Genomic DNA, 25,266 nt, shown 5'->3' with positions numbered 1-25,266 from the left:
TGGAACCTCGGTTCTCGACCATAATCCGTTCCAGAACCCTGTTCGAAAACCGATTTGTTCGATCACCAAAATCATTTTTCCCATTAAAAATAATGTAAATCGTTTTAATCCGTTCCAACACCCTGAATGTTTACCTTGAATGTTTAACGTAATCATAAAGCTAACCCAGGCTAATTGTACGTTCGCGTTATCGTAATCTTCCGTACGAAAGATTACGCTAACATGAACGTGTAAAAATAAAAAAATCAGGTCGTTTACAAGTCATTTAGCACCCAGGTCTCCACAACAAGTGGTGAGCGGTTCATTAGAAAGGGGGCTCCGTTCCAACACCCTGAATGTTTAACGTAAACATGAAGCTAATCGTACGTTCGGGTTATCGTAATATTCCGTACGAACGATTACGCTAACATGAACGTGTAAAATAAAAAAAGGATAAAGAAAAGAATTATGAATAGGATTTCTTACCTTTGTGGTGGTCAGCAGAAGGCGCAGGTGAACGGTGGAGCTATTATTTCTTTCTTAAAAGCAATAGTTGTACGCACTACTTTTCTTTTTTCACCTGTGGCAACTTTGCTGCTTGCACTGACTTTCTTCAGAGGCATAATTAAGGGCTAAAACACTTCGTACACCTATATTAAAAGCGAAAGCAAAACGAAGCACGTCCGCACGCGATAACAGTTGCTCACGAAAAGAGCGATCTACACCCGTACGCCGCTCAGTATCGCACGCTAGCGTACGCACTCACGCATTACCGGCGTTCAAACTCCGATTTTTTGACCGAACAGCGAAGCAAGAATTTCTCAAAATTTTTGGTCGGACTCCGATTTGTTCGAACTGAGAGGCGTTCGAAAACCGAAGTTCCACTGTATATAAAATAAAATTACATAAAATGAGCAAAATTATTCAAGTGTAAAGTTATTAAGATAATAATAAAAATACATTTACTGTTCTCACTTTACTGGAAGGAAAATGTTAGATTACAGCACATTGAAAATAAGAGATCTCATATTATTGCTTTGTAAAAATATAAAAGTACACACTATAATCGTAATTTTACCAGAAGGAAATGCTAAATGTGAATAAATATTGATGATTTTTAATAAAACAAATACAATAGCCTATTAGTGAAGAAAAAAAATACTTATGAGACAAATTATTCAAGATTTGTAGAAGGAATGTACAGAATTATGAAAATAAAAATATATAATAAAACATTTTGGGGTCATTACAATTACTGATTGTTTCAGGATTAGATCACTATCGTGAAATAATCGATTCAATTTTAGTTAACAGTTTTGTTTCACTTGTACTTTTTTTTTTTAACTCGTGACTTTGCACTTTCTTACAGATTTGTGGTTGAGTGTCATAAAAATTCTGCATGAGAGTAAAGAGAAAGCCTGCAGAGGCGAAACAAATGGAGTTTAATGAGGATCAAGAGGAACATGGACGTCGACGTCCCGGGGGAAAGACCATGCTCAGCGGGGGCTCAATAATAAACATAGGAGTCAGGCGAGACGTCCGCGGGGCGCGTGGGATAAATAAATCTCAGCGCCGCCATGCACCCGTGAGTCAAAAGCTTCGCGGTACTCGTGAAAGGGAGCATTGTGTCACAAGAGGAATAAATACAGACAGCGAGATCGAGCCCATCCGTCACATCTGAGTGCGTTTGAGCATCCTTAAACTAATAAATTCTCGGGAACGGAAGCTCGGCGCCAGCGAAGCGACTACTTGGCCAGCCTCTTGGCCACGTCTTTGTAGGCCATCTCGATCTCGGAGTCGGCCGCGCATGTGTTGTTGAACTCGTCGCGGGCTGCGGCGTTCTTTAAGTAGCGCTGGATACCCGTCATGTCTGAGGGGATGTCGTAGTTTCGGTACTTCTTAGCCACCACCTGGAAAACACAGATTTGAAAAATCTCTTCCGGTAGACAGAATTCTCAGTCTTGACTTCTTAGAACACATGAGTCAAACTGCTCGTCCGCCATGTCATTTTATATGGCCCGTGAGACAATGCTGAGAGACGCACAAGGGAAAAAGTGTCAAATGATGACCTTTAGTTTTAAATATGTCTACTGCATTCCCCAAAGCCAGCCGCCACTCGCGAAGAACCACTGTCAGAGTATTAATCAGGGTTTGTATGGATGCTTAAAAACCTTGAAAATGCTTACATGTTTGGTTTTTAAGTATTATAAAGTGCTTGAATTTTGGGTGAGATGCTTGAAATTGTTGCCCGGTATTTCAAGTCTGCTTAAAAATGATGCCTACACTAGTCTCTGGTGGCTTTGCTTTGCAATTGCATTTCTTCCTACTTTTTCAGTTTGAGTTTTGTTTTCTCATGTTTGAAATGGTTTCATTCGTTCATTCATTAACGGCAACTGCTATTAGTTTGTATGGCATTGTTCTATGAAGCATAATCAGCCCCTAGGGGCCGGGTCCGAGTGGACAGGTGCATACTACACTTACACATTTCATAGTGCCCTGTTTATTAGTACAAGGATTTCGTATCAATTATGCAAAAATTTAAGATAGAGCTTTCCAGTGGTAAATTGTAATGAGCGAAACTTCTTGCAACTGAAAATGTAATTCAAATATTATGATAATTTTTACTCAACACCTAAACGGGGAGAGGTTTGTCTCAATAACAAATATATTTGTGAATCACTCGACAACTAATAATATGTCTTGATAAATGCAAATACTGTATAAGATTAAAAAACACATATGGAAATTGATGATATATTTATGGCTCTGCAAAACATGTGATTTACACAGGGTTTTTATTAATGGTATTGGAGAAAATTGAAAAGATTGGCTTTGAAAGTCCATTAAAGGTGTACAAACCCTGATCAATCAACCAGAAAACATTGAGGAAACCCACCCCGACATGACTTTGCTCTAGATAAAAGTCACAGTTTAAGGCAATATGAAAAATAAAACATTTTTTTAAAATGCACCTTCGTGTCTTTGCAGAAGTGTTAAGAAGCTTAAACTCCTTTCTATAATATGAAATCTTAACAGCAAAGTTTCCATATTCAGTAAAACATTTTAATTAAAAATAAAATTTATAAAAAGAACAAGAATGACTTTCAAAACGTAAATAATTTGTTTAAAAAGTTTTTTTATGCTATTTTTTCGTGGATATTCAGACTGCATGGCTTCTCGAGTTGGATAAAATGCAGTGAAAATTAAATCAATTTAGTTTGGAGATGCATTTTCCAATTGTATTCAAGTGTGTTGCAGTGAAACATTGGTGTTTCGTTTGGAATTTTGTCATTTTTCCGGTCTGTTTCATAATTTACATGGTAATCGAATCACACCTATCTTTTTTTGTGTATGACTTGGACCAGGATAGAGTTGCAATAGTTTTCTAATTCTTTATTGTTGTTAACATAAAAAGCCAATGAAATTTTCTCTGCAGCATTGGTGTACAATGTTTACAAAAAAAGTTCAAATTTAAAAAGGGAGTTAAAAACAAGATATAATAAAATCATATCTATATAATATATAGGGAAGGACTGTCTCTCGGTCTCGGATTTTCCTGTACTGGGATTGGTGGCGATAGCCTTTTTTAAAATTTCATTGTTAATGCAGCATCCGTTGCAGCCTTTTCATCCTGGAAGGGGGATTACCTCATGTGCGTCAAGGTTTCTTTTTTTTCCCTCATGCTGAGGTTTTTGAGTTTTTCCTTGCCCTCATGTAGGTTTTAGATCAGGGGATGATGTAATAGAAATCTGTAATAGTCTGTGAAGCCCTTTGAGACTCCTTGTGATTAAGGGCTTCACAAATAAACATAACTTGACTTGTATTTATATGTAGCTTTAAACGTTTCTAGAATGACACTAAGCAAAATCAGCCAACGTTCTGCGTTTTTTAGGCTTTTTTTGTGGGTCTGTCCATGAGACATGCCCACCACGTTTTTGATTTGAGGGAAAATGTCCAGTTTATTTTATTTGTAAGAACTCTGGAAGTTTCCTAATTGAGCATAAATCTAAATAACTGACTTTGATCGTTGATCATTTTTTGTTGCTTTTAAGTTGCATTAAGACCAAATGTAGTGACGATACCTTTTATGAGTTTTGGGGGGTCTTTTAATTAACTTGCATGCATGTTCTATTTCGTTTTAATGCGATTCAATAGGCTAATTTTGTCAACTCAGGAAATCCTTTGCTTTGCGAAGAAATGGCAGACACTCGTGATTCTTTCCTTCATGATTTCTTTCGACTTTTTGTTGGTCGCCTTATATTTTAAATGTAAACTGAATTATTTCTCCGTGTCTTCCTACCTTGACGATGTGCAGCTTGGGGAGCAGGTTGCAGTCTGCCAGTGTCAGCTCGTTTCCGTCCAGAAATCTTCTCCTGGACTCCTTTTCCTCCTCCCTGCTGTTGGCATCGATCTCATCGGGCAGAGGACTGTTCAGGTAATCGTCCAACTTGTTCAGGGCCCGGGTCAGACCTTTTTCAAGCGCTGCGAACATGCAGGATTAGACGAGCAAGCTTCAGAGATGGAGGATCTCCACTAGATAGCAGCAGAGTTTTCTTTAGTTGAATGCATACAATGGAGTCTGCTGTCCTCTACTGGGGAATCTTATTATTTCAACATGTGCTCGTTGATTTTCAAGGAAGGTATTGATAGGCTTTGTTATCATTAATTTAATCATTCTTTTAAATTGTTTAATTTGTTATTCCATGTATATAATTAATTATTACAAAGATTCATTTTAAAATCGGCATCGATATTTCTACCCTCTCTTTAGGGCTGGGATATAAATAAAATTCATATCTAGGTAAAATCAATTTTAGGTGTTTGAATGCAATTCAAATTAACCCAAGCTGGTGCCGATCATCAAACAAGAGTTCGAAACTACTTTACCGTTGCATTCAAGCAAACTATAAATTGTATTTTTGCACAAGCCTTAAAAGTTAAATGTGCACTAAAACTGATTTAAATACAGTAATTTTAGTAGAAACATATTGCATAGGGTTTTATCCGTTTCAGTTTCTACAAATGTTTGGTGGAGTTTATCGTTATCTAATAAAAATGATTATGATCAAGTCAGGGTTCAGCAACTTATGGCTCTAGAGCCGCATTCAGATCTTTAGCGATGTCTGAGTGGTTCGATGGGGCTTCTTTTTAAAACATATTAGAAAATGAAAAAAGATGGAAAGGAAAATGTTTGTACATTTTGTTTTGACATTTTTTATCCTCTTACACTAACCACAAGTTTTTCCAAAAATGTGAAAATCTTTTTATTAAATTTGAAATTGACTTTTATGAGGCATTTTATTTTTGCTGCTACAAACATCGTCTTTATTAATTTTCATTTTATTAGACGGCTCTTTCAACTGTTAGGGTTCTTGCCCCCTGATATAAACTAACTAATGCAAATGACATTTAATTTTTCCCCAAGTCATCCAGCCATCATCCTATTATAAAGTATTACTTAAAAATGTTGCTCACCATCATTAGCGTCCATTCTGGTGTTCTTGATGAAGGCTGAGAATTTGGCAAAGATGTCATTGCCTGCTGTGTTGGACTCTTTGTGCTTGGCTGCCAGTTTAGGATACCTTACCAGAGGAGTAATTATTGTTATTACCAGAATCATTATTATAAATACAGTTAGGGCCGAAAGTAGGCGTGCACTTCTACAAAGTAAAATATTTAAAGGTGGGGTGCATAGTTTGAGGTAAATTTTCTCTATTACGTATGTGTTAACAATGCCCAACTGAGTTAAAGGGGCTTTAAAAAATCCCACCGTGTCTATGTGCTTTTAACTTACTGTTACCCTCTGTGGAAAAGAGGATGAAAACGGTGAAAGTAAGAAAATTACTGTTTCAAAAAAGATGAGAAAGGAAGAGTTTATCTAAGAATTTCACATAGTTGCACACGCAACAAGTTTGACAAGTGGCTGCGATGATGATTTCCGACAGAAGATGGCGTCAGCAAGTAGAATATTTTTAAGTCACGGAGAACATTTTTAAGGTGAGGGATTGATTCACTAGCTTTTAGGGTTGCTACCAGGTTAAAACCAACTCCAAACCTGACTTTGACCTAGTTTGTGTGTATTACTTAGGCGGGGCCAGCATGTCCTCAAGGAACTCCTCGATCTTGTTGATGTCTGTCTTGACCTCTCCATTGTAGGTGAGGAATGGTGGGTGGGTGCCAGGTGCCAGGTTATTCAGGTCTGTCGGTTTCCTAAAACGAATGGAGTTACAACTCGACAGTTATCGATTATTTTGTTTGAGTGAATAAATCCCCACTCACCTCTTGAGGTCAACAGTGGTGACATTAAAGACGACGCCTTTGAGCCACAAGATCATGAAGAGGCGCTGTGAGAAGGGACAGTTGCCGATACTCTCGCCGTCACTGCCCGCCTGGCAAAAGTTGGGCCAAATAATTGTCAACAAAAAGGCTTAAAATAGATGTACGGTTTGCATGCTTCAAGCAGTTAATCATTTGTTATAAAATTGACCAAAATAAAGGTTTGTACCAGGGGTCACCAATGTGGTGCTCGCCGGCATCAGATAGATTCCTAAGAACACCTGAGTAGTCCGCGGACTGGTTCTGATAATAGCTCACCAATAATGGGTATTTGTGATTTTCTAGTAAAATTGGGTTCTAACTGACATTATTTAGTGGTTGACTGAGGTTATCTTAACCCTACTTCTAATATTACAAACTGGTATTAACATGGTAGCAACATAAAGACAAGTTTTATTGTTATTTTAGAAATCTATATTAAACTGGCCCTATGCCCTAATCAGAAACAAAACAGTAGGTCTCAGATTAAAAAAGGTCGAGGACCCGTCTAAAATTCTGCTTAATTTAAATTTTAAATGTAAATAAATAGCAAAATATATATACTTATCACCTACCTATCAACAGGGTGTCTGAAAAAATATATACACACTTTAACTTTAAATAGTGGTTTTGGAATAAATATGGTGAATAATGGGTTAATGCTTGTGCTTACATTCTGGAAATGTGGTAATAAAGATTAAGTGCAAAGACATCTTGGGGCATCTGTGTGTGGAGTTCTTTGCATTTTAGCTTTATTTTAACATCTCCAGAATATTTTTCGAACATCTTCTGTACGAACATAATTCCAGTATCAGCCGTTCTTACTCCAAAATCAAACCTGAAATAGAAAAAAGGTTTATTGGCTATTCAATGTTTATATGTACACACACAATTATTAACAACAATAACCGCAAAATTACAAATAAAATGCCCCCTAAAAATATCTCAATTTTTTGACATATTAAGCAATCTTTCATTTACTAAAAACATCAGGATATGAAATTTAAACCTTCCCCGTGAAAAAATACCTATGCAGCGTGCACGCTTTTTTTTTTTTTTTTTCACGAGCTCACATTTCAGCACACGTCTGAGCGCGCTCACCAAAGGCGGCCGTCTAAATTATAAATGTGTCCCATGCAAACACGCGGAGGCAAAATTGCAGGGTCTGCTTGAATTGGGGGGCCGGTGCATGTCATTGTTGGCGCACAAAAACAACACGGCATGTACATTGTCAAATAATGGCGGTCAGTTGACGCGGGCAAAACACACTCATAGGATGACTTATGATGATTCGTAGTAGCAGTTGTCGAACTAATGTTGGGCCATCTCGGCCATATTCCTTAGTATATTGTCCTTGATAACAACGCAGTATAGATTGTTTACAACAATATTAGATGTGCCGCTCTAGGATAAACATGTAAAAGGACTTTAAAGAAAAAGAACAAGTTCAATAAGTATTAAGACAGGCGATATGTACAAAATAGTCCTTGTGGACTGGCCAGGGTGAAAGGAATCCTTAACAATGTTGTTGGCAATGTACCCCAGAGTGAGCACAAAGTAGGGTTTTACGGTTTTTGAAAACAGAGCAGTATTGCAAAATTCGATGCGATTTTCGGTTTTGAAACACAATTGCATTTTCTATGCTAGTTTTGTTTATTTGTGAGTACTTAATCATAGTGACATGCTTTAACCCTAAGAAAGCGGCGCGCTCTTCTGGGAAGCTTTGTTAGGGTGTATGTCTGCTGAAACATGTGTGTGTGGGGTATGGAAGCCCAAGAATGCCATAATTCAATTATTAAAATGAACATTTAAATAATACAGTATGTTTTATTTAAAAAATGTCATTTTGCCCAAAGCCCTTTTGTATATCAGAACACTGTTTTAGCTAATGCTGTTTTGCCAAAGCCTGGTTCTCCACATGACGTTTGGAACATTTGCATTTTCCAATTCTTCACTTTGCAAGATGGCTCTTGCTGCCACTCAAATCGAGAGCCTGGGCTAACGACGCGAGTCGGTGATTCCTTGAGACCGACTCAAGTAGTAGACTCTGCAATTATCTATTTGTCCGTCTCTGCCACAAACTTTTTTGTCCATCGTCAGGCGATGCTGTAAAATTAAACAATTGAACAAATTTTTATTATATTTTATAAACAAAAATAATGACCATTGATAAGTAACTTACCGTAAACCCTCTTCTGCTATCCTTCGTGGCACACTAAATATGCTTGCAATTTTTAAACTCCAAACAGTTAACCAGAATCTGTGTGCTTCGCGTGGAATCTCAAACTGTGGACGACCAGTGCATATATTCCACATGCACACGGTGCTCATTTATTTGAGAAGTATGTGTAATGAAGTCATCGATTTGGGCATTCAGAGTAGCAACAATTATCCAGATTATTAAAAAAAAAATCTGTATTTGTAAAAATATCCCATGGCAGTTTTTTCAATGTGATCTACTGAAGTCACAAGTTTCAGAAACACAGCTAAAGTTAGCCATTTTTGTCAGAAGTGGTTTGATGGCAGTGGTAGGACAGGCATAACCAATGTCCAGGAAAAATAATCGATCTTACGGGCCCCACCCTCCAACTTTGAGTGACCGAAAGAGTCGTTGTGCAAAATGCAATCGCTCAAAACGTCACATGGCGAACCAGGCTTCGGCAAAACAGCATTTGCCAAGACGGCATTTGGATATACAAAAGGGCTTTGGGCAAAATAAAGTTTTTAAATGAAACTTTGTTAAAAAATGTTTTTTGATAGAACCAGGGCAATTATGTCAAAATCAAGATATTTTATTAATTAAATATTCATTTAAAGGATTTTTTTTTCAATTACATTTTTATTAATTGCATTTATGGCACCCTTAGGTTTCCATTAAGTGTTATAGGCTGCTGCTTGCAAACTTTGCCTTGCCTTTATTGGCTAGTGTCGTTAAAACTTGCTTCTGATTGTCCGGCGCCGTGAAAACCCGAACTGAAACAATTATTGTTAGCCAAAGACCCCATTACTCAAAAAGAAATCAAACGCACTACATTGCATCACAATATGATTACATTTCTGTTAATCATTTAACCCTAGCAGAGAGCAACCAATGATTTTCTGAGCTGTATTGATGACTCTCTGTAAGGCTTTTCACTCTCCTGCCATGCACTCAGCATACCACACCATAATTGCCGTCTGCCAGTATGCTCGCCACTGTGGTTCTGTAGAAGTTTTCCAACATTTTTTCATGTTGATTAATTTGCCACACTTCCCGTGGGGATGATTTATTTTCTATTAACTTTATGCCACCTGCCTCAGGTACGCAATGGAGTCTCTGGGGGCGCTGAAAGGCAGAACAAACAGCAGCGAGCTCCACAGAAGATGATGTTGCACATCACCCAGCATCCCAGGTAACTTTAGCTGCACTATTGTGTTACTCTTAACACATGCATGTATCTCACACTTGCAAAAAATAAGAATTTACTTTTTTGAAGGGGTCTTACCTTGACAAAAAGTTCAATCTCAGGCTCCCTTTCGGGACTTGACATGCTTCCTCTTCCCTACCAAAAACCCAAAAGTGCCACGCTATGACATCCTACTGACAAACTACACACATGTGTCAAAGTCCAATTATGCAACAGAGCGCTCCCAAAGTGGTCGCAAAGTCAGCTGATGCAGTCGGAAGTCTGATTTATCCAGGAAAGCAGCTGGAAAGCAAGCAGCTAAGCGTTCAATGACACCGAGTGCAAACAGGTGTCAGGCTATATGCTGCGAGGGGGAAAAAAAAGGAAGGAGGGGGATGGGGGGGGCATGGCCTGAGCTGTGTTTTTAATAATGCATGTCCACATTTACGGCACATGGAGAAAGTGAGATCAGAATCGCGGGGATACTCAAGCTTGTGCTCTTGTAAAATAAAAAATAAAAAATCTAACTGACAAAAGCTTAAAAATAAATATTTAAATACGATGTATGAAATAATAAAAATACATGCAAATTATGAAAATTAAATAGATTTTTGATCATTTTCATTACATGAAAAATAACTACAACGTGAATTCATAATACTCTTTTTTTTTTTTAGGGGTGTTAGAGGTTTTTCGTTGTGTGAAAATTGCATCTGAGTTATTCATTTTATCCATCCATTATCTGCACCGCTTATCCTCAGTAGGGTCCCGGGGGTGCTGGAGCCCATCTCAGCTATCTTCGGGCAGTGGGCAGGGGACACCCTGAACTGGTTGCCAGCCAGTTGCAGGGCACACAGGGACAGACAACTAACTCGCTTATTCACACCTAGGGCCAATTCAGTCAGGCCAATTCACTAGACATGTATGTTTTTGGAATGTGGAAGAAAAAACCGGAGAGCCCGGAGTAAACCCACGCAATCACAGGGAGAACATGTAAACTCCACACAGGAAGGTTCGATCTTATGACCTCAGAACTGTGCCGCACACACGCTAACCACTGCGCCGCCGTGCTGCCCTTTATTCATTATAAGTCATCTATTTTTACTAGTTAAAATGCCTGGAACTAAAATCAGATTTTAACATGAATTTTTTGATTGTATTTTTTGTATAAATGTAGTATTTTTTAACTTTTTTAATGGCAATATGAAAAAAATGCTCTGTTGGTTGAAGAAAAAAAGAAACTTTAAGTATTTATCTTTGATATATTTTTAGTATTACGATATGAAAAGTTTTGCTATAATTGTTTATACTTGATCAAATAGAATACTATAGAATAATTTGGAAAAGTCCAATATTATATTCACAAAACTTGTATTCCTTTTTAGAATATCTCTGACAAAATTTAAAAACAAGGTATGCTCTGGTTGAGCGTATTTGACTGAAAAATATTTCCTAAAAAGTAGATCACATGAAAAAATGTTGAGAGCTGATCACAGGTCTAACAAATACAACTTTATGAGAGCTTGTACGGTTTTTTGGTGTGTGACTCAAGTGGGCATGAGATTTTTCTGTATAGAATATCAAACTGAAAGAGAGATCTTGACTCTTTGAAGTGAGCAAGCATCATAAAATCAGGAGCAAATAATTCTATTCCCATGATGGTTTAGCCATTAAATGATGCCTTTAAATATAATGGTTGAAATCAGTGACTTGTGTGGCTAATCATTCACTCGCCTGTGAAACAATAACACCCGTCAAAAACCAAGACAATGCGAATCCTTTGACTTCTTCTGACACATGAATTATATCACTTTTTCACAAGTTCGCGATTTATATATAATTAAATGGTGATAAATCATTGATTTATTCATAACTTAGTTTTTTAAAAAGGCACAAAAAATCATAGCAAATCGATTACCTGTTCTCATTACATTCAGTGCCATCGACGGCAATAAACGTCAATTCACTCGTTCATTCGAAAGTAAGCTAGTAAGTCAATAAGTGAACCCGAAAGTGCATACATGTGCAAAACCTGGGCGTGGTGCCTCACAAAGGTGATCTCTGCTCAATGCTTATCTGGAATGTCAAATGAAGATAAGACATATGTGCACATCACCCCTTGTTGTAAATGTGCGGACACTCCCCTCCTCACTGCTACAAATGTCACGACTCATTAGATGAGGACATTTTGTTTTTCAGCTGCTTTAAAAACTTTTCTCTGTTACTATGTTTGTAATTATTGTTGTAATAACTGTGAAGTAGACCTCGGGATGTGGCGTTCCCGCCTTACGAGGTTTCACTTTATGGTATGGAATAAGATGGGTTTGGTTTTTTTGCCCATTTTCACGGTATATTCCCCACCATATGACATTAACAGCAAATGATTTAATACAAAATCTAAACTTGTTGATGTTTTTGCATATGATGAGTTGCATTTCCGAAAATCCTATCTACTGTTGGTCAATGTCATATAAAATGCCGGTCTTTTAGTGTTTTGTGTGACAATGTCATGAAAATGTCAATACGCTTTTGGCTGAACTACCTCCCACAATGCCTTTCTCCATGAAGTTTAGAATCTCAAATGCATTGTAAAGACTAAGCAAATCAGCAATACTATCCTGTACTTTTTTGAACTGTATTTGTAGCTCTGGGTTGCAAGATTTGCAGTGATGCTAAAGTGATAATCAAAGGCACCTGGAAAACAAAGCTTGCGATTATTAAAAAATACTAAGAAGGCACACCAATAGCTATCCTCGCTAAATTGCATGGTTGTACCGAATTGTTGATCAGGACTATTATTAAAAATTAATAGTCGTGACCATCTTCGTATGTGGAAGTTTTAAAAGCAGCCTAGAAGCTTTTCATCCACCAACTGTTACACTTGACCAGGTCAAGTCACACGTACATTACACTTAAGGAGTACTTATTTTTATGTTTTTATGGTTGCTTGGAACGTAGAACCATAGGTTTCTTTGCCCGCAATAGAGCAGTTTCTCTTTGAGATCCCCACCAACAGATTAATGTCGTATCCCGGGGTGCTACAGTAATTCACATTTTGGAACCAGAATAAATTTTGGACAGTATCGGAGAAAAAGGAGATCCATAAAGTTAGAAATCGTAAGAATTTTGAGTTGTTCCATGTTGACTGGAGAAGGAAGAAAGCAGACTTAATAATGCACAATTGATCCTACCTTGACAAAGAGCGAGATGACTGGATGATCAGGTTCTGCTGGAGCGAGGCCAGTTTGGTCCAGGGTGAGGTTCTCCAAGGTTTTGATACTGTAGTCCACCGCCTGGTCCGCTTCACTGTGGGACTCTTGGTGCTTGTAGGCCATAAGCATCCCGTCTTCGGTGTTGTCCACCTCCGAGGAAGAAGATGAGGACGAGGAGCGTCTGGACGCTCTGTTCACCTCCTCCGGTGGAGTCTCCTGGATAAGCGTCTTCACCTCCATCGTCTCTTTCATCTCTTGCTCCAGTTTCTCCTTTTCTTCATGTCCGGAGGAAGACGAGGACGAAGAGGAAGAAGAGGAAGAGCGGCTTCGTTTGTCTTCATCCCGGGTGTCCATGTAGTCGGGGGAAGTGTGGTCTCCCTTGGCTGAGACGTGGACCATGACATCATCCCTTGACACTTCCATCTTTGTTTTTTGGTCTTCTGGGTTTTCTGTTTAGTTTTTTTCTTTAGTTTTTTTTTTCTCCCGTGAGAGTTGTGCAGAAAAGAAGTGGTCGTGTTGGTGCCCTCCAGGAAGACTGAATCTTAGCCGACACCTACTGGGTCAAATTCCAGCGCCGACTCCCTGAGCTGGACCTTTGAACCAGGCAGCTCACTGATCATTTACAAAAGTTAGCCCCCCCTCCACATCAGAGCCTGCAAGGCTCCATGCGTACTCTACACACAATCAAGATGACTTAATGCTTGCATAACTGAAACTGATTATGCATTTTAACTCTTTCAATGCCAATGACGGGCAAACACATTTTTGGCATCAACCTGTTCGCTGCCAAAGACAGCTGTTGACGTCCGTGGCAGTGAATGAGTGAGAAAAGAGAAGTAGTAAGGCAAGTTACGTTCTAGTTTTTTTTGGTTTCGTTTTTTAGAGGGGGGTTTGGTCAATTACAATAACTCATTAACTGCCATTGATGTCTTAAAGGGACATTGTGTATTATTTAATGCTTCCTAGTAGGAAAAAAATCATTCATCTATATAGAAAAATATAGATGTGAACAATAAGCAAAAATACATAGAGTATCCTATAAATGTGCATTTTTTAAAATACTTGTAGGTCAATAAATTATTTATTTTACATATTGTACCAAAAACCTTGTGAAAGCCTGGGCAAAAAATGAGAAAAATGGCGGGCTTGGTCCATTTCAGTGTTTGTGGTTTGTATTCTTCCCTGTGCTCTTCAGCACTCACTTTTGGTTGCACTACACATCACAGTGACATTAAGTGGTCAAATACTACAGTGTCCATTTAAGCTGTCAATGCTAAATGCTTATTGTTTAAAAAACACGTTTTACATTTGCTTATTACTTTTGTTTAATACTACCCTATAAAGAAAGTTGCCCTTACTAGACTTGTGTTTAGAGCCCCAATGTGTAATATGTGACCACTAGATGGCACTGTGTTGTCTGGTGCGAGCAACGGCCAGTGCCACAGAGCATAGCGTGGCGGCAGGTTGCCAGACAAACGTGGCGGTGACCTAAATAGGGATTTTACTGTGTAAAAGCAGTACACATTTATCAACCTATGATTTCTTTTATAAAAATGAACATTGGTATGATCCTGTATTTTTGCCTTATATTCAAATCAATGTTTTGTTTTCTGAATGATACTTTTGCACTACTTACACTGTCCCTTTAAATTATTATTGATGAAAGAAAAAAGCATAACCCTGTCTTAATCATTTTCACGTTTGTTTTCCTTTTTGCATTTTTTTAATTTTCTGTGTGTAATTATTTTAATTCTAAACATTTGTTCTCTCTTTTCTTGCTCTATAGTTTTAACACTTTCCAATGCATGCACTTTACATTCTAAAATAACTACTTTTTCACTATATCAATGTTAATAATGTATCAATTATATTGGAATAAAGAAAAATCATGAAATAAAAAAACTTGAACCCACAACGTGACTTTTTTTATTTTATTTCAGAAGGCTTTGTGTCATTTTAGCAAATTCAATACATTCCTTGACCCAGTTTGTTACATTTTAGAAAATGCAACACATTTGGCAATCATTCGTTTCATCATATCATTCGAGTATTTTTTTTTTTTTTTTGTGCATTTCATTCATTTGTCAGCAAGACACTTTTGTCTTTTGGTCTGAAAAGATATAGAAATTGAAAAAACCCATCTATCACAGTGTCGTTTGGGGGGGAAATAAAGTACCTTGTTAACGCTATAATAATCTGAAAGCGGTAAAGACGGAGAAATACTGAATAACGTGTCAACACTTTGTTAATACGTTCATTTCAAATTCTTTTTTTGCAGAGGCAACCTAACATACATATTCATTTTCTCCCACTACAACATGAAGTGTAAAGTACACAAAACCTATTGACTACTGCCCCCTATCGGTCATGTAGTGCAAATCGCAGGAACAGTTCTGGCCTGAAGCTACAAAGTGAAAAACTAAACTCTCAGAGAGAAAATGTTCACAGTGGGAAAACTGCACTTCACATTCCACCAACATTGAAATATTTAAAAAAAAAAACGGACGACACACAAACACTAAAAAACACGTGAGGATTCTAAATGGAAGGATTGCCATGTTAAACACAGTATGATATTAGGGTGAAAAAAATAATTTTTTATGTTGATATTCTGGTTAAGGTCCTACTGTACTATGCAAAATGGTTCAGTGTATTTATATTTTAATTTGCTGCTCTAGAAACATGAAGTTGTGCTGCTGCTACAACTACTTCATGTTACTGGTTAGCTTTTAATCAAGCGGACATCTGAAGGTTTATTTTTTTTTAGTACATCAACCTTAACCAGGATGTCAAGGAATTAAAATCGGAAACGTCGGCATAGCACGTTTTCTTTTGAGAGAGGTATTGTTCCTTAGGCAGAGGGTTTCCCAACTTATTCCTCCCCCTTATGCCATTGTTTCCACTCCATTCTCATTAAAATATGATAGTCCATAAATGTTTGGGTGGTTTTAGTTAAAACAGGCATGATTTTAACAAAGATCATGTCATAATTGATGGTGATTTTGTGCAGAAATGTGAGAAATGACAAACGGTATAGATACTTCAGGAATGCAAATTTGCTTTGGAGCCATAAAAAAGACCTGCCATTCATTGAAGCAAAACACTAAAAAAACAGGACATTCAAGACATTTTGTGTCTCTTTACACATACAACGTCACAGCTATCATTGGGAAATGTAAAGAAAAAAAATTAATAAAAACAGTTGGAGAACAAAGATCCAGACTTCACAACCCAGAGTTGAAATCATGTTGGATCCTAAATTAGTTTTTAAGTTGACTTTATCCACTTAATTGCTGTTAAAAGTGTCAATAAATTGTTCAAACCCGTATCCACTCATCAGGTGCCGCAGTAATGATACCTGTCATTGTGAAATAAGCTCCTGTTCTTGTGTAAACATGGGGCACCACTTTCTCCCTTTGAATAATTGTGGCATACTAGACAAAAAAACATAATGAGACTGAAAATTGGAAGCATGAGCACACTGGGACAACGAAGAGGTTAAGGTTGCAAAATTGTAGGGAGTTTTTTACTGTAATTGGTGGTAAAGATCCATTTGAAGTTAGCTTAAGTTAGTTTCCAAGCTAACAAACGGAAGTTTGCCAGAACATTACCAAAAATGTTTCACCCCTTTGAAACTTAAACAAAAACTACAAACTTCACATTTAGGTTTTAAAGTTCTACCATGAAAAGCATCCACGTTGGTTCCGAACCCCCCACCCACTTCTGATAGGACATCCACCAGGATCAAGGGTACCAGTCCAGCGTTTCTTTTGGCTACAGGTGCAAGTCCTCTTGCAGCAGAGGCTGTGACATCTCCCTACTGGTGTATTTGAGATTGGGCAGCTGCTTGAGCGTCACCTGCTGCACAAACACCATCAAAAAGCCTGCAACCAGAAGAACACCCAGTAAGGAACCCACTACTACGGCGAAGTCCGGGGGGGTGGGGACAACGGGAGCCGGCACCGTGGGCTCTGGTTTGAGAAGGTCCCGGACATTCAAGAGGGAACCGTTGTTGGGCAGTGGTGGAACAGCCAGGATGTGGCACATGAGCGGGTACAGATCTACGGAGTGCATGGTAGACTTAACGTAGTTCTGGCGGAAGGCTGGACCCCGGGCCACGAAGACTGGGTGCATGCTTCGGAGCGTGTTATCGTAGCCGTGATTTCCCCCTGAGGAGAGACCAAAACTGCCTTGAACACAGAAATAGTCTTGGGATTCGGTTCACAGTTATACACATGTACTTTTCAAGGCGAACATTTTAAAATGTTACATAAAAAGCCTTTTCAGAACCAAGAAAATGTTCAAGAGAGTATGCTTTCGGAATGGAAGAGGAACCTTACACCCACATCAAGCAGGATTCAGTTCTTTGTTCAACAACTCCGGCACACCTAATAATAGAACAGAGGGAGGAGGCGTAACACAAAATATAATAAACGAGGTGTGGAGACATACGCATGCGTGATGCACTCCGGTTCTGTCTGATGGTCCAGCCTTCCTGAGCCTCCAATAAGATGGGCATGATCCTGACATTATGGCGGTAGTGAAGACGCTCGGGGACGGTGTCCTTCCGGTAGACCGTCATGTAAGGGTTGGCGTTGACTAACTTGCTGTACACCTCTTCCGACTTCCCTGAAGTAAATGATACAGTTAGGATTTAAAAATAATGGCCTACAATATGTGTCACGGTGACAAGGTCACATTTTTTAGTCTTGTTATGATACATTTTTAGTGACACCTTTGTTAAATGATTAGCACATTGTTTGGACTTTACCCCGGATACTTTTGGAGGACCATTACGTCTTTCTGGACCACATTGACCTCTACACTTCACACAGCACATCATTTAATTGTACTCTTGCTCCTAGTGCCACAGTGAGAAGCAAATTGAAAAGCAAACTTAATATATCAACCTTATATTTTTTACAACCACACTGATTACATTTTCCATCACATGCGAGTAATTTGGTCACAGTGTCAAGCCATGTCCCATTAATTATTGTCCAGTCTAGAGGGCAATATATTGTGGCCAAAAGAAATCTGAACAATTCCTTTCTAATTAGAACCTTAGAGTATTAGAAGAAACAGAATAACTGGAACAACTTTGGATTCTGCCTAGTAAGAGTTACCTTCTTTGGGCAGTATTGACACCACGGGACTCCTGTCCACCATGGTGTACAAGTCCCTGCTCACATACTGGTCCAGTTCTATGATCTTATCCGGGTAGAGCTGCATCATGCCGTGGTCACTGGTCACCACCAGGTTGACCCTCTCATAAAGCCCCGCCTTCTTAAGCTCATTGAGCAGGAAGCCGAGTTTCTCATCCACGTCTGCGATGACTGCGTCCATCTGGGAGCTTTCGGGTCCAAAATCGTGCCCGCTGACGTCCGGTTCTTCCCAGTATAGAAGGCCGAAATCCACCGCCTCCTCATCGGGAGCCAAAAACCACTCGAGCAGGCGCTCCACTCTGGTTTGGAAGCTGGATGAGGCGTTGTACGGGAGGTAGTGGGTAGGGAACTTCCCATGGATCTTCACGTCGGTACCAGGCCACATGGCCCCACCGCTTCGCCCTCCAGAATTTTGGATGGTAAGCCACAAGGGCACTGCCTGCTCCCACCATTGGGGCTCGTATAAGCTGTCCGCATTCATAGAGAAGGAGCGGTTGAGGACTGGGTCGAACATGATATTGGCCACGATGCCGTGAAACTCCGCATAAAGGCCCGTCACCAGGGTGTAGTGGTTGGGTAAAGTCTTGGTGATGTACGCATTTTTCACCTGATCCACTGACACGCCTTCTTGCATCAGGGTGTGAAAGTTGGGCATGGGAACACGATTCACGTAATCCCAACGAAAGCCATCAAAGGACACTAGGATCAACTTGGGACGCTCTGAGCTTTGAAGGAGAACTAAAGGCAGCATGACGGTTAGGAAGGTGGGCAGAAGGCCCAGACCTCTGAGTTTCAGCTGACTCAGCATGATGTGGAAAACCTGTCGACAAAGAAGACAAAGTAGCTGTCTGATTATATTAGTGAGTTGACCATCATTCTCATGGAATTCCTGGAATTTCAAATTATGCTGTGGCAGCATGTAACTAGTGCCCATGCTTGAAACTACTGCTGCCTCTTTTGTTACAGAACAAGATTCTACACGATTCTGATTTTGGATAACCTGTGGATCTGTGATTTATAAATTAATAAAATTGACAAATTGCTCAGGTTTTGGTTCCTGTAAAGTCAATAAAAGACTGTCTTGGCATCCCTAAATGCCGTGACTTGATCTAGAAAACTGCTCTGAACATTGACAAATGTTCTACCACCCAGAGTGACTCAGTCAAAAATGTAGGTGTCATATTTGTCCCCAATCTGTCCTTTCAAACACACTTTGAGAACATTACTAGAACAGCTTTTTTCCATCTTTGCAACATCGCTAAAATTCGCCTCGTGCGGTCCCTCCAAGGTTTCTTCATTTTTCTCATGTTGAGGTTTTTGTGTTTTTCCTTGCCCTCATGTAGGTTTTAGATCAGGGGATGGTGTCATAATAGTCTGGAGTTTTCAATAATCTGTGGTCTGTGCAGTTGTTTGAGAATCTTTGTGATTAAGGGCTATGCGAATAAACGTGACTTGACTTGACTATTTAGCTCTGTTCGTCTACGTCTATTATCAAAGATTGCACCTGGACATAACAGAGGGAGATGTAGAAATTAACTGCACCTTGATATAATTTAATTTTCTATATTTTTCATTGAAAAATAATACATAAAACACATGTATACTGGTAACATATGACTTACATTTCATACATCCAACAGCAGGTGCTAAGCCACGCCCACCATAGTTATGGTATCCATGTATCACATGCGGAGGAAATATAGTGGCCGAAACAAAAAGCAGCGTAAACTGCAAATTGATAAAAATAAAACACTGAGAACAAAGAACTTTGTTCTGATTCCCATCAATCCCCTGCATGTTGAGTTGATCGTGAGGCTGCCGATATGCCTTTATCCATCTCTAACATTTCCTAAATTTAGTTTTTGGCTGAGAAAGAAGGGACAAACTTCACCCCTACCAATCGTTGTGGATACCTCTGATCTACATCACAAGTGCCCCAGACACACTCTCAAACTATTTTGATACAAAACACTGTCATACCTGTCAACGTGTACGTTTCTGCCGTACAAAGTACGTTTATTATGCATTTTAAGACGTGTACGGCGTACAAGAAAATCTGTACGGAAAAACGCAAATTTTTCAATTATGGGTTCCATCCGGTATACAGTGGGAGCTTGCTACTTCGCGCTTCGACGTTCGCGGATTCAGAGCTTCGCGGGCCCCAAAAATAATAATAATAAAATAAAATAATTGGAAAATATATATATATTATTTTTTTTAAGCATATTTGAAGGGGCGTCGCTACTTTGTGGTTCCATGTTCGCGGGTTCAGAGCTTCGCAGGTCTAAAAAATAATAATAAAATAAAATAATTTAAAAAAATAAAAATAAAAAATATATATATATTTTTTAAGCATTTTTGAAGGGGCGTCACTACTTCGTGGTTCCACGTCCGTGGGTTCAGAGCTTCGCTGGTCTAAAAAAATAATAATACTAGAATAAAATATTTTTTAAATTTTTCTTTTTTTAAAGCATTTTTGAAGGGGCGTCGCTACTTTGTGGTTCTTTGTTCGAGGGTTCAGAGCTTCGCAGGTCTAAAAAATAATAAACAAATAAAATGATTAAAAAAAATAAAAATAAAAAAATAAAATATATTCTTTAAGCATTTTTGAAAGGGTGTCGCTACTTCGCAGAATTTCACTTTTCGCGGGTGGTTTTGGTCCCCATCAACTGCAATAACCGAGGTCCCACGGTACACCGACTATCACGAATCGGCAAATCAATCGAGTCAAATGAGTTCGCCGCGATAGCCTCTATCTCGGCATCGTTTTTTTTGTTGCAAACGAAGCGAGCGTTTGATGCTACTGTACGCGTGCGTCTGCCGCTGTAGTGCCTAATTTAGACTCCCCTGCATCCCCCCCCTCGCGTGAACGCGCATTCTGCTGCGCTTCCGACAATAGCAATCGTATTTTATATAATAAGCTTATTAAAACAATAAAGCTATTGTCGGAAGCGCAGCAGAATGCGCGTTCACGCGAGGGGGGAGAATTTTGCAGGGGAGTCGAAATTAGGCACTAGACATCAATGGTTGATATTGTAGTTTTGGTTTACAAAATAGAAATGCCAAATAAGTTTTTCCTCCAAAAATATCTTTATCTACAAATTTAAATTTAAAGTGTTATTAAGGGATATTTTAGTTACGCTGATAACAGTTGTTCTTGATTTTATTTTTCATTTTATTTTTTTATTAAGAATATACTGGACTGTCTCAGAAAATTAGAATATTGTGATAAAGTTCTTTATTTTCTGTAATGCAATTAAAAAAACAAAAATGTCATACATTCTGGATTCATTACACAACAACTGAACTATTTCAAGCCTTTTATTATTTTAATATTGCTGAATTTGGCTTACAGCTTAAGAAAACTCAAAAATCCTATCTTAAAATATTAGAATGTCATGAAAAAGTATACAAGTAGGCTATTCAACTAATCACCTGAATCATCTAATTAACTCGAAACACCTTGCGAGGGTTTCCTGAGCCTTAAAAACACTCAGCTTGGTTCAGTAAACTAAATCACAAGTACGGGGAAGACTGCTGTCCAGAGGACCATCATTGATACCCTCCATCAGGGGGGTAAGACACAAAAGGAAAATTCTCAAAGAGCAGGCTGTTCACAGAGTGCAGTTTCAAAGCATATCCACAAAAAGTCTGTTGGAAGGGAAAAATGTGGCCGGAAACGCTGCACAACCAAGAGAGATGACCGCAGCCTTAACAAAATTGTGACGAAGAGCCGCTGCCAGAATTTGGGGGAGCTTCAAAGACAGTGGGCTGAAACTGGAGTCCAGGTATCAAAAGCCACAGTTCACAGACGTGTCCGGGAAATGGGCTACAATAGCCGTATTCCCATGGTCAAGCCACTTCTGAACTCAAGACAACGGAAGAAGCGTCTGACTTGGGCTATGGAGAAGAAGCACTGGACAGTTGCAGAGTGGTCCAAAGTCCTCTTTTCAGACTAAAGCAAGTTTTGCATTTCATTTGGAAGTCAAGGCGCCAGAGTCTGGAGAAAGGCTGGAGAAGAGCAAAATCCAAGTTGCTTGAAATCCAGTGTGAAGTTCCCACAGTCAGCAATGGTTTGGGGAGCCATGTCAGCTGCTGGTGTTGGTCCACTGTGTTTCATCAAGTCCAGAGTAAATGCAACTGTGTACCAAGAGATTTTAGAGCACTACATGCTTCCATCTGCTGAAAAGCTCTATGGAGATGAGGATTTCATTTTCCAGCATGATCTGGCACCTGCCCACAGTGCCAAAACCACCAGTAACTGGTGCACTGACCATGGCATCACTGTCCTTGATTGGCCTGCTAATTCCCCTGACCTGAACCCCATCGAGAATTTGTGGGGTATAGTTAAGATGAAGATGAAAGACACCAGACCTACAAATGCAAATGAGCTGAAGGCCGCTATCGAAGCATCCTGGGCATCAATAACACCTCAGCAATGCCACAGGCTGATTGCCTCCATGCCACGCCGGATTGATGCAGTAATCCGTGCAAAAGGATTCCCAACCAAGTACTGAGTGCATCAATGGACATTTTCAAATGTTTGATTTAGTTTTGCTGTTATAAAATTATTTTTTTACTTGGTCTGAGGAAGTATTCTAATATTTTGAGATAGGATTTTTGAGTTTTTTTCAGCTGTAAGCCAAAATCAGCAATATTCAAATAATAAAAGGCTTGAAATAGTTCAGTTGATGTGTAATGAATCCAGAATGTATGACATTTTTGTTTTTTTAATTGCATTACAGAAAATAAAGAACTTTATCACAATATTCTAATTTTCTGAGACAGTCCAGTATATAGAATGATATAACAAAACACGTGTACAATATAACATGTTAAACTACATAAATAAACACGTTTGAAAAAAAAAATATGGTGTAAGATTTTTTTGTATTTTGTAAGGGAAAATCCGACAGTTTGTAAGGGCATGTAGACGTGGAGGTTGACAGGTATGCACTGTACAAGCGTGTGGATCACATGCACATTGTTTGTGATACTCAGATGGCCGACCTAAATCGGCAGCCACGAGCTGTCGTCAGCCACACCTTCTGATTGACTAAAAACAAGCGCTGTCTGATGTATGAATTGGGTTTAGTTTCCAACTAACCTCTCATGGGTTAATTACAGTGTAAGATTACAGATTACAGGTAATTGCTGTACTGAATGGGTGCCAAAATTGTCATATGTTTACCGGATGTTATGCACTGCGATGCCAGGCATTATTTTATTTTTTTTAAATGAGCTTCTGCTGGCCATAGTCCCTAATTACAGGTAGATGTAGGTCGGATGTTTCCTCTACATGATTTAACTGCCGGTGCGATTTTTTTTTTTTTTTTTAGAATTTTTTTTTTTTTTAATTTTTTTTTTTTAGAATTAGTAAGTCCTTAATTATTGGTGTGGAGAGTGATGGGCGCCACCAGACTGTCCTTAATTATGTTGGCTCTGCTGCAGTAGCCCAAGCGGTGAATGTCCTCCAAACTGGGTAGTGAGCTGCTGATGATTTTGCGGGTTGTCTTGATGACTCATTGTTAGTCGTCAAGCTAACAATTCTTGACTCTTTGAACATCACCACTTTAAATTTAAGTGTGTATTTTATTCTCATTTAATTAAACTCTATTAGGAAGCTGTAGACCGTCTTTTGCAATGTGAGACAAAATAACTCAAATTGTCAAGGTGACTTTGTTTGCACATTACATACAAGTTTTTTTTATATATTTGTTGCTTTTAGTCTGTCATATTTGGGGGGTTGCTTGTACATGTTTGCATGTTATTCTTGTGTTATAACCCTCATGGCTAGATACTAGTTGTAATATTGGACATGCACATTTTAGTTCAGGCATGGAAAAAATAGTCAATAACTAAATATTAGCAGATCGGTTGTTCTTTTTGTGTATAATTCATGTTTGTGGGTTTGCTATTGCTATTACATAAGTATTTACGTTTAAATAAATTTATATACTGTAAATACTTTTGGTGTGACCTAGTACACAATACACGTCAACTGACAGGAACTTAATTTAGCATATATGCATTACCACGCATATAACTGCAAGCTTCGTTTATTACATCATTGTTATAAGTTATAACGCATTTTCATCGATTCTATCTCCAGGGAGGGGATCACAACCCGGTCTGCGATAACCTGCCGTTTATATTTCGAACAACAACAAGCAAATATGACACAAAAGAAGAAAAATAATCATGCATATTTTCGAGTTCGAATTGAAAATAAAATGACTATCAACACAACATAAAAAAGCAAAGCGCAAGGATGGCTGCAACCGTTAGTATACCAGTCAGACATTTTGGAGCTTTTGCACCGGCGACAGGATGGAACAGACGTTTTTGTTTTGTTTTTTTCAAAAAGGCACATATTGACATTGACATTGAACGCAGCTTCGTTAGGCTTACCTCGCTGGCGGATCTTTGCACTGTTAATATGTGTGCACGGAGATAAACAGCCCAACTCCGCTTACAGGCGGAAGGAAGTCCCGCCTATTTGGCAAGCTATTTGACTAGGTTGACATTCGAAGGCGACTCGTGTCAACAAAGCAGTCCTAAAATATAATTCATCGTTTGTTTTGCACGCAGCGTACAACGATGAAGGAAGGGGATAACGAATGCAACGTCGCTTATTGGGGGAGAGTGACCGACAAGTGCGCTGCTTTGATGACGTCATATGGAATCGGTGTGGGGGTTTAAAAGATCAGTGAGAAAATCTGCCTACTGATGAAAATTAAGATCTGTGAAAGTAAAAGCAGGGAAAAATAAGAAACTTAAAGTGATGAAACGCACGTCGGGACTACAAAGAAGGCTCCAACGTTATTTTACCCTAACACAAAAGGGGATTGACTTTAGAATAGAATAGAATAGAATATACCTTTATTGTCATTTTTACAAAATGGGTTAACATATTGTGACAACGAAATTGGGCATGACACTCTAGTTTCACACATTCACAGTGAGGTAAAAAAACAAGAAGATAAAGGAACAGAGAAGAAAAGGGTATAAAACAAGGAGGATACGGTTATACTTATAATTTACACAATATTTACACAATAAATGTCGGCATTTAAGGATGAAATCAGAGAGATCAAACAAGAACTAAACGCTTTGGCGGGAATAAATAGCAAAGGCAACATACTAAGAAGCTAAGAAAGAGAAATAGAAGAAGGGGAAAAATGTACGCGCTATTAAAAAAAAATATGA

General features: G+C 38.7%; 2 protein-coding genes across 4 annotated transcripts; both read right to left on the bottom strand.

Annotated features, from left to right (window-relative positions):
- Nucleotides 1–1,400: 1,400 nt before the first annotated feature.
- On the bottom strand, nt 1,401–13,479 carry clic5b (CLIC family member 5b). Of its 2 annotated transcripts, none has more exons than XM_088324407.1 (6): nt 12,872–13,479; nt 6,259–6,368; nt 6,064–6,189; nt 5,455–5,561; nt 4,280–4,461; nt 1,401–1,889 (listed from the first exon to the last, which is right to left on the bottom strand). In XM_088324407.1, the coding sequence occupies exons 1-6, from the start codon at nt 13,313–13,315 to the stop codon at nt 1,725–1,727; spliced, it is 1,134 nt and encodes a 377-aa protein (XP_088180533.1). In that variant the 5' UTR covers nt 13,316–13,479; the 3' UTR covers nt 1,401–1,724. The 2 variants fall into 2 exon arrangements, with proteins under 2 accessions (XP_088180533.1, XP_088180534.1); XM_088324408.1 differs by lacking the exon at nt 12,872–13,479 and adding an exon at nt 9,780–9,995.
- A 1,330-nt stretch (nt 13,480–14,809) lies between these two features.
- Nucleotides 14,810–24,706, bottom strand: enpp5 (ectonucleotide pyrophosphatase/phosphodiesterase 5). 2 transcript variants are annotated; one of them, XM_088324406.1, is made up of 5 exons: nt 24,469–24,706; nt 18,019–18,877; nt 17,345–17,521; nt 16,856–17,061; nt 14,810–16,776 (listed from the first exon to the last, which is right to left on the bottom strand). In XM_088324406.1, the coding sequence occupies exons 2-5, from the start codon at nt 18,863–18,865 to the stop codon at nt 16,768–16,770; spliced, it is 1,239 nt and encodes a 412-aa protein (XP_088180532.1). In that variant the 5' UTR covers nt 18,866–18,877; nt 24,469–24,706; the 3' UTR covers nt 14,810–16,767. The 2 variants fall into 2 exon arrangements, with proteins under 2 accessions (XP_088180532.1, XP_088180531.1); XM_088324405.1 differs by having other exon boundaries at nt 14,810–17,061.
- Between the last annotated feature and the right edge of the window lie 560 nt (nt 24,707–25,266).

The sequence above is a fragment of the Urocampus carinirostris genome, chromosome 20, assembly GCF_059441175.1.
Source record: "Urocampus carinirostris isolate Australia breed hairy pipefish chromosome 20, RoL_Ucar_1.0, whole genome shotgun sequence".
Taxonomy (NCBI): domain Eukaryota; kingdom Metazoa; phylum Chordata; class Actinopteri; order Syngnathiformes; family Syngnathidae; genus Urocampus; species Urocampus carinirostris.
Note: the sequence above shows the minus strand (reverse complement) of the source record. Positions and strands in the feature narration are given on the sequence as shown.

Excerpts from the sequence above, each read along its gene's own strand:
- clic5b (XM_088324407.1), bottom strand. The coding sequence starts at position 13,315 with ATGGAAGTGTCAAGGGATGATGTCATGGTCCACGTCTCAGCCAAGGGA. Across the intron at positions 6,190-6,258 it reads ACCACTGTTGACCTCAAGAG|GAAACCGACAGACCTGAATA; the intron begins GTGAGTGGGGAT and ends CATTCGTTTTAG. Across the intron at positions 5,562-6,063 it reads GACATGCTGGCCCCGCCTAA|GTATCCTAAACTGGCAGCCA; the intron begins GTAATACACACA and ends TCCTCTGGTAAG.
- enpp5 (XM_088324405.1), bottom strand. The coding sequence starts at position 18,865 with ATGCTGAGTCAGCTGAAACTCAGAGGTCTGGGCCTTCTGCCCACCTTC. Across the intron at positions 17,522-18,018 it reads GTCAATACTGCCCAAAGAAG|GGAAGTCGGAAGAGGTGTAC; the intron begins GTAACTCTTACT and ends CATTTACTTCAG. Across the intron at positions 17,062-17,344 it reads CCGGAGTGCATCACGCATGC|GGGGAAATCACGGCTACGAT; the intron begins GTATGTCTCCAC and ends GTCTCTCCTCAG.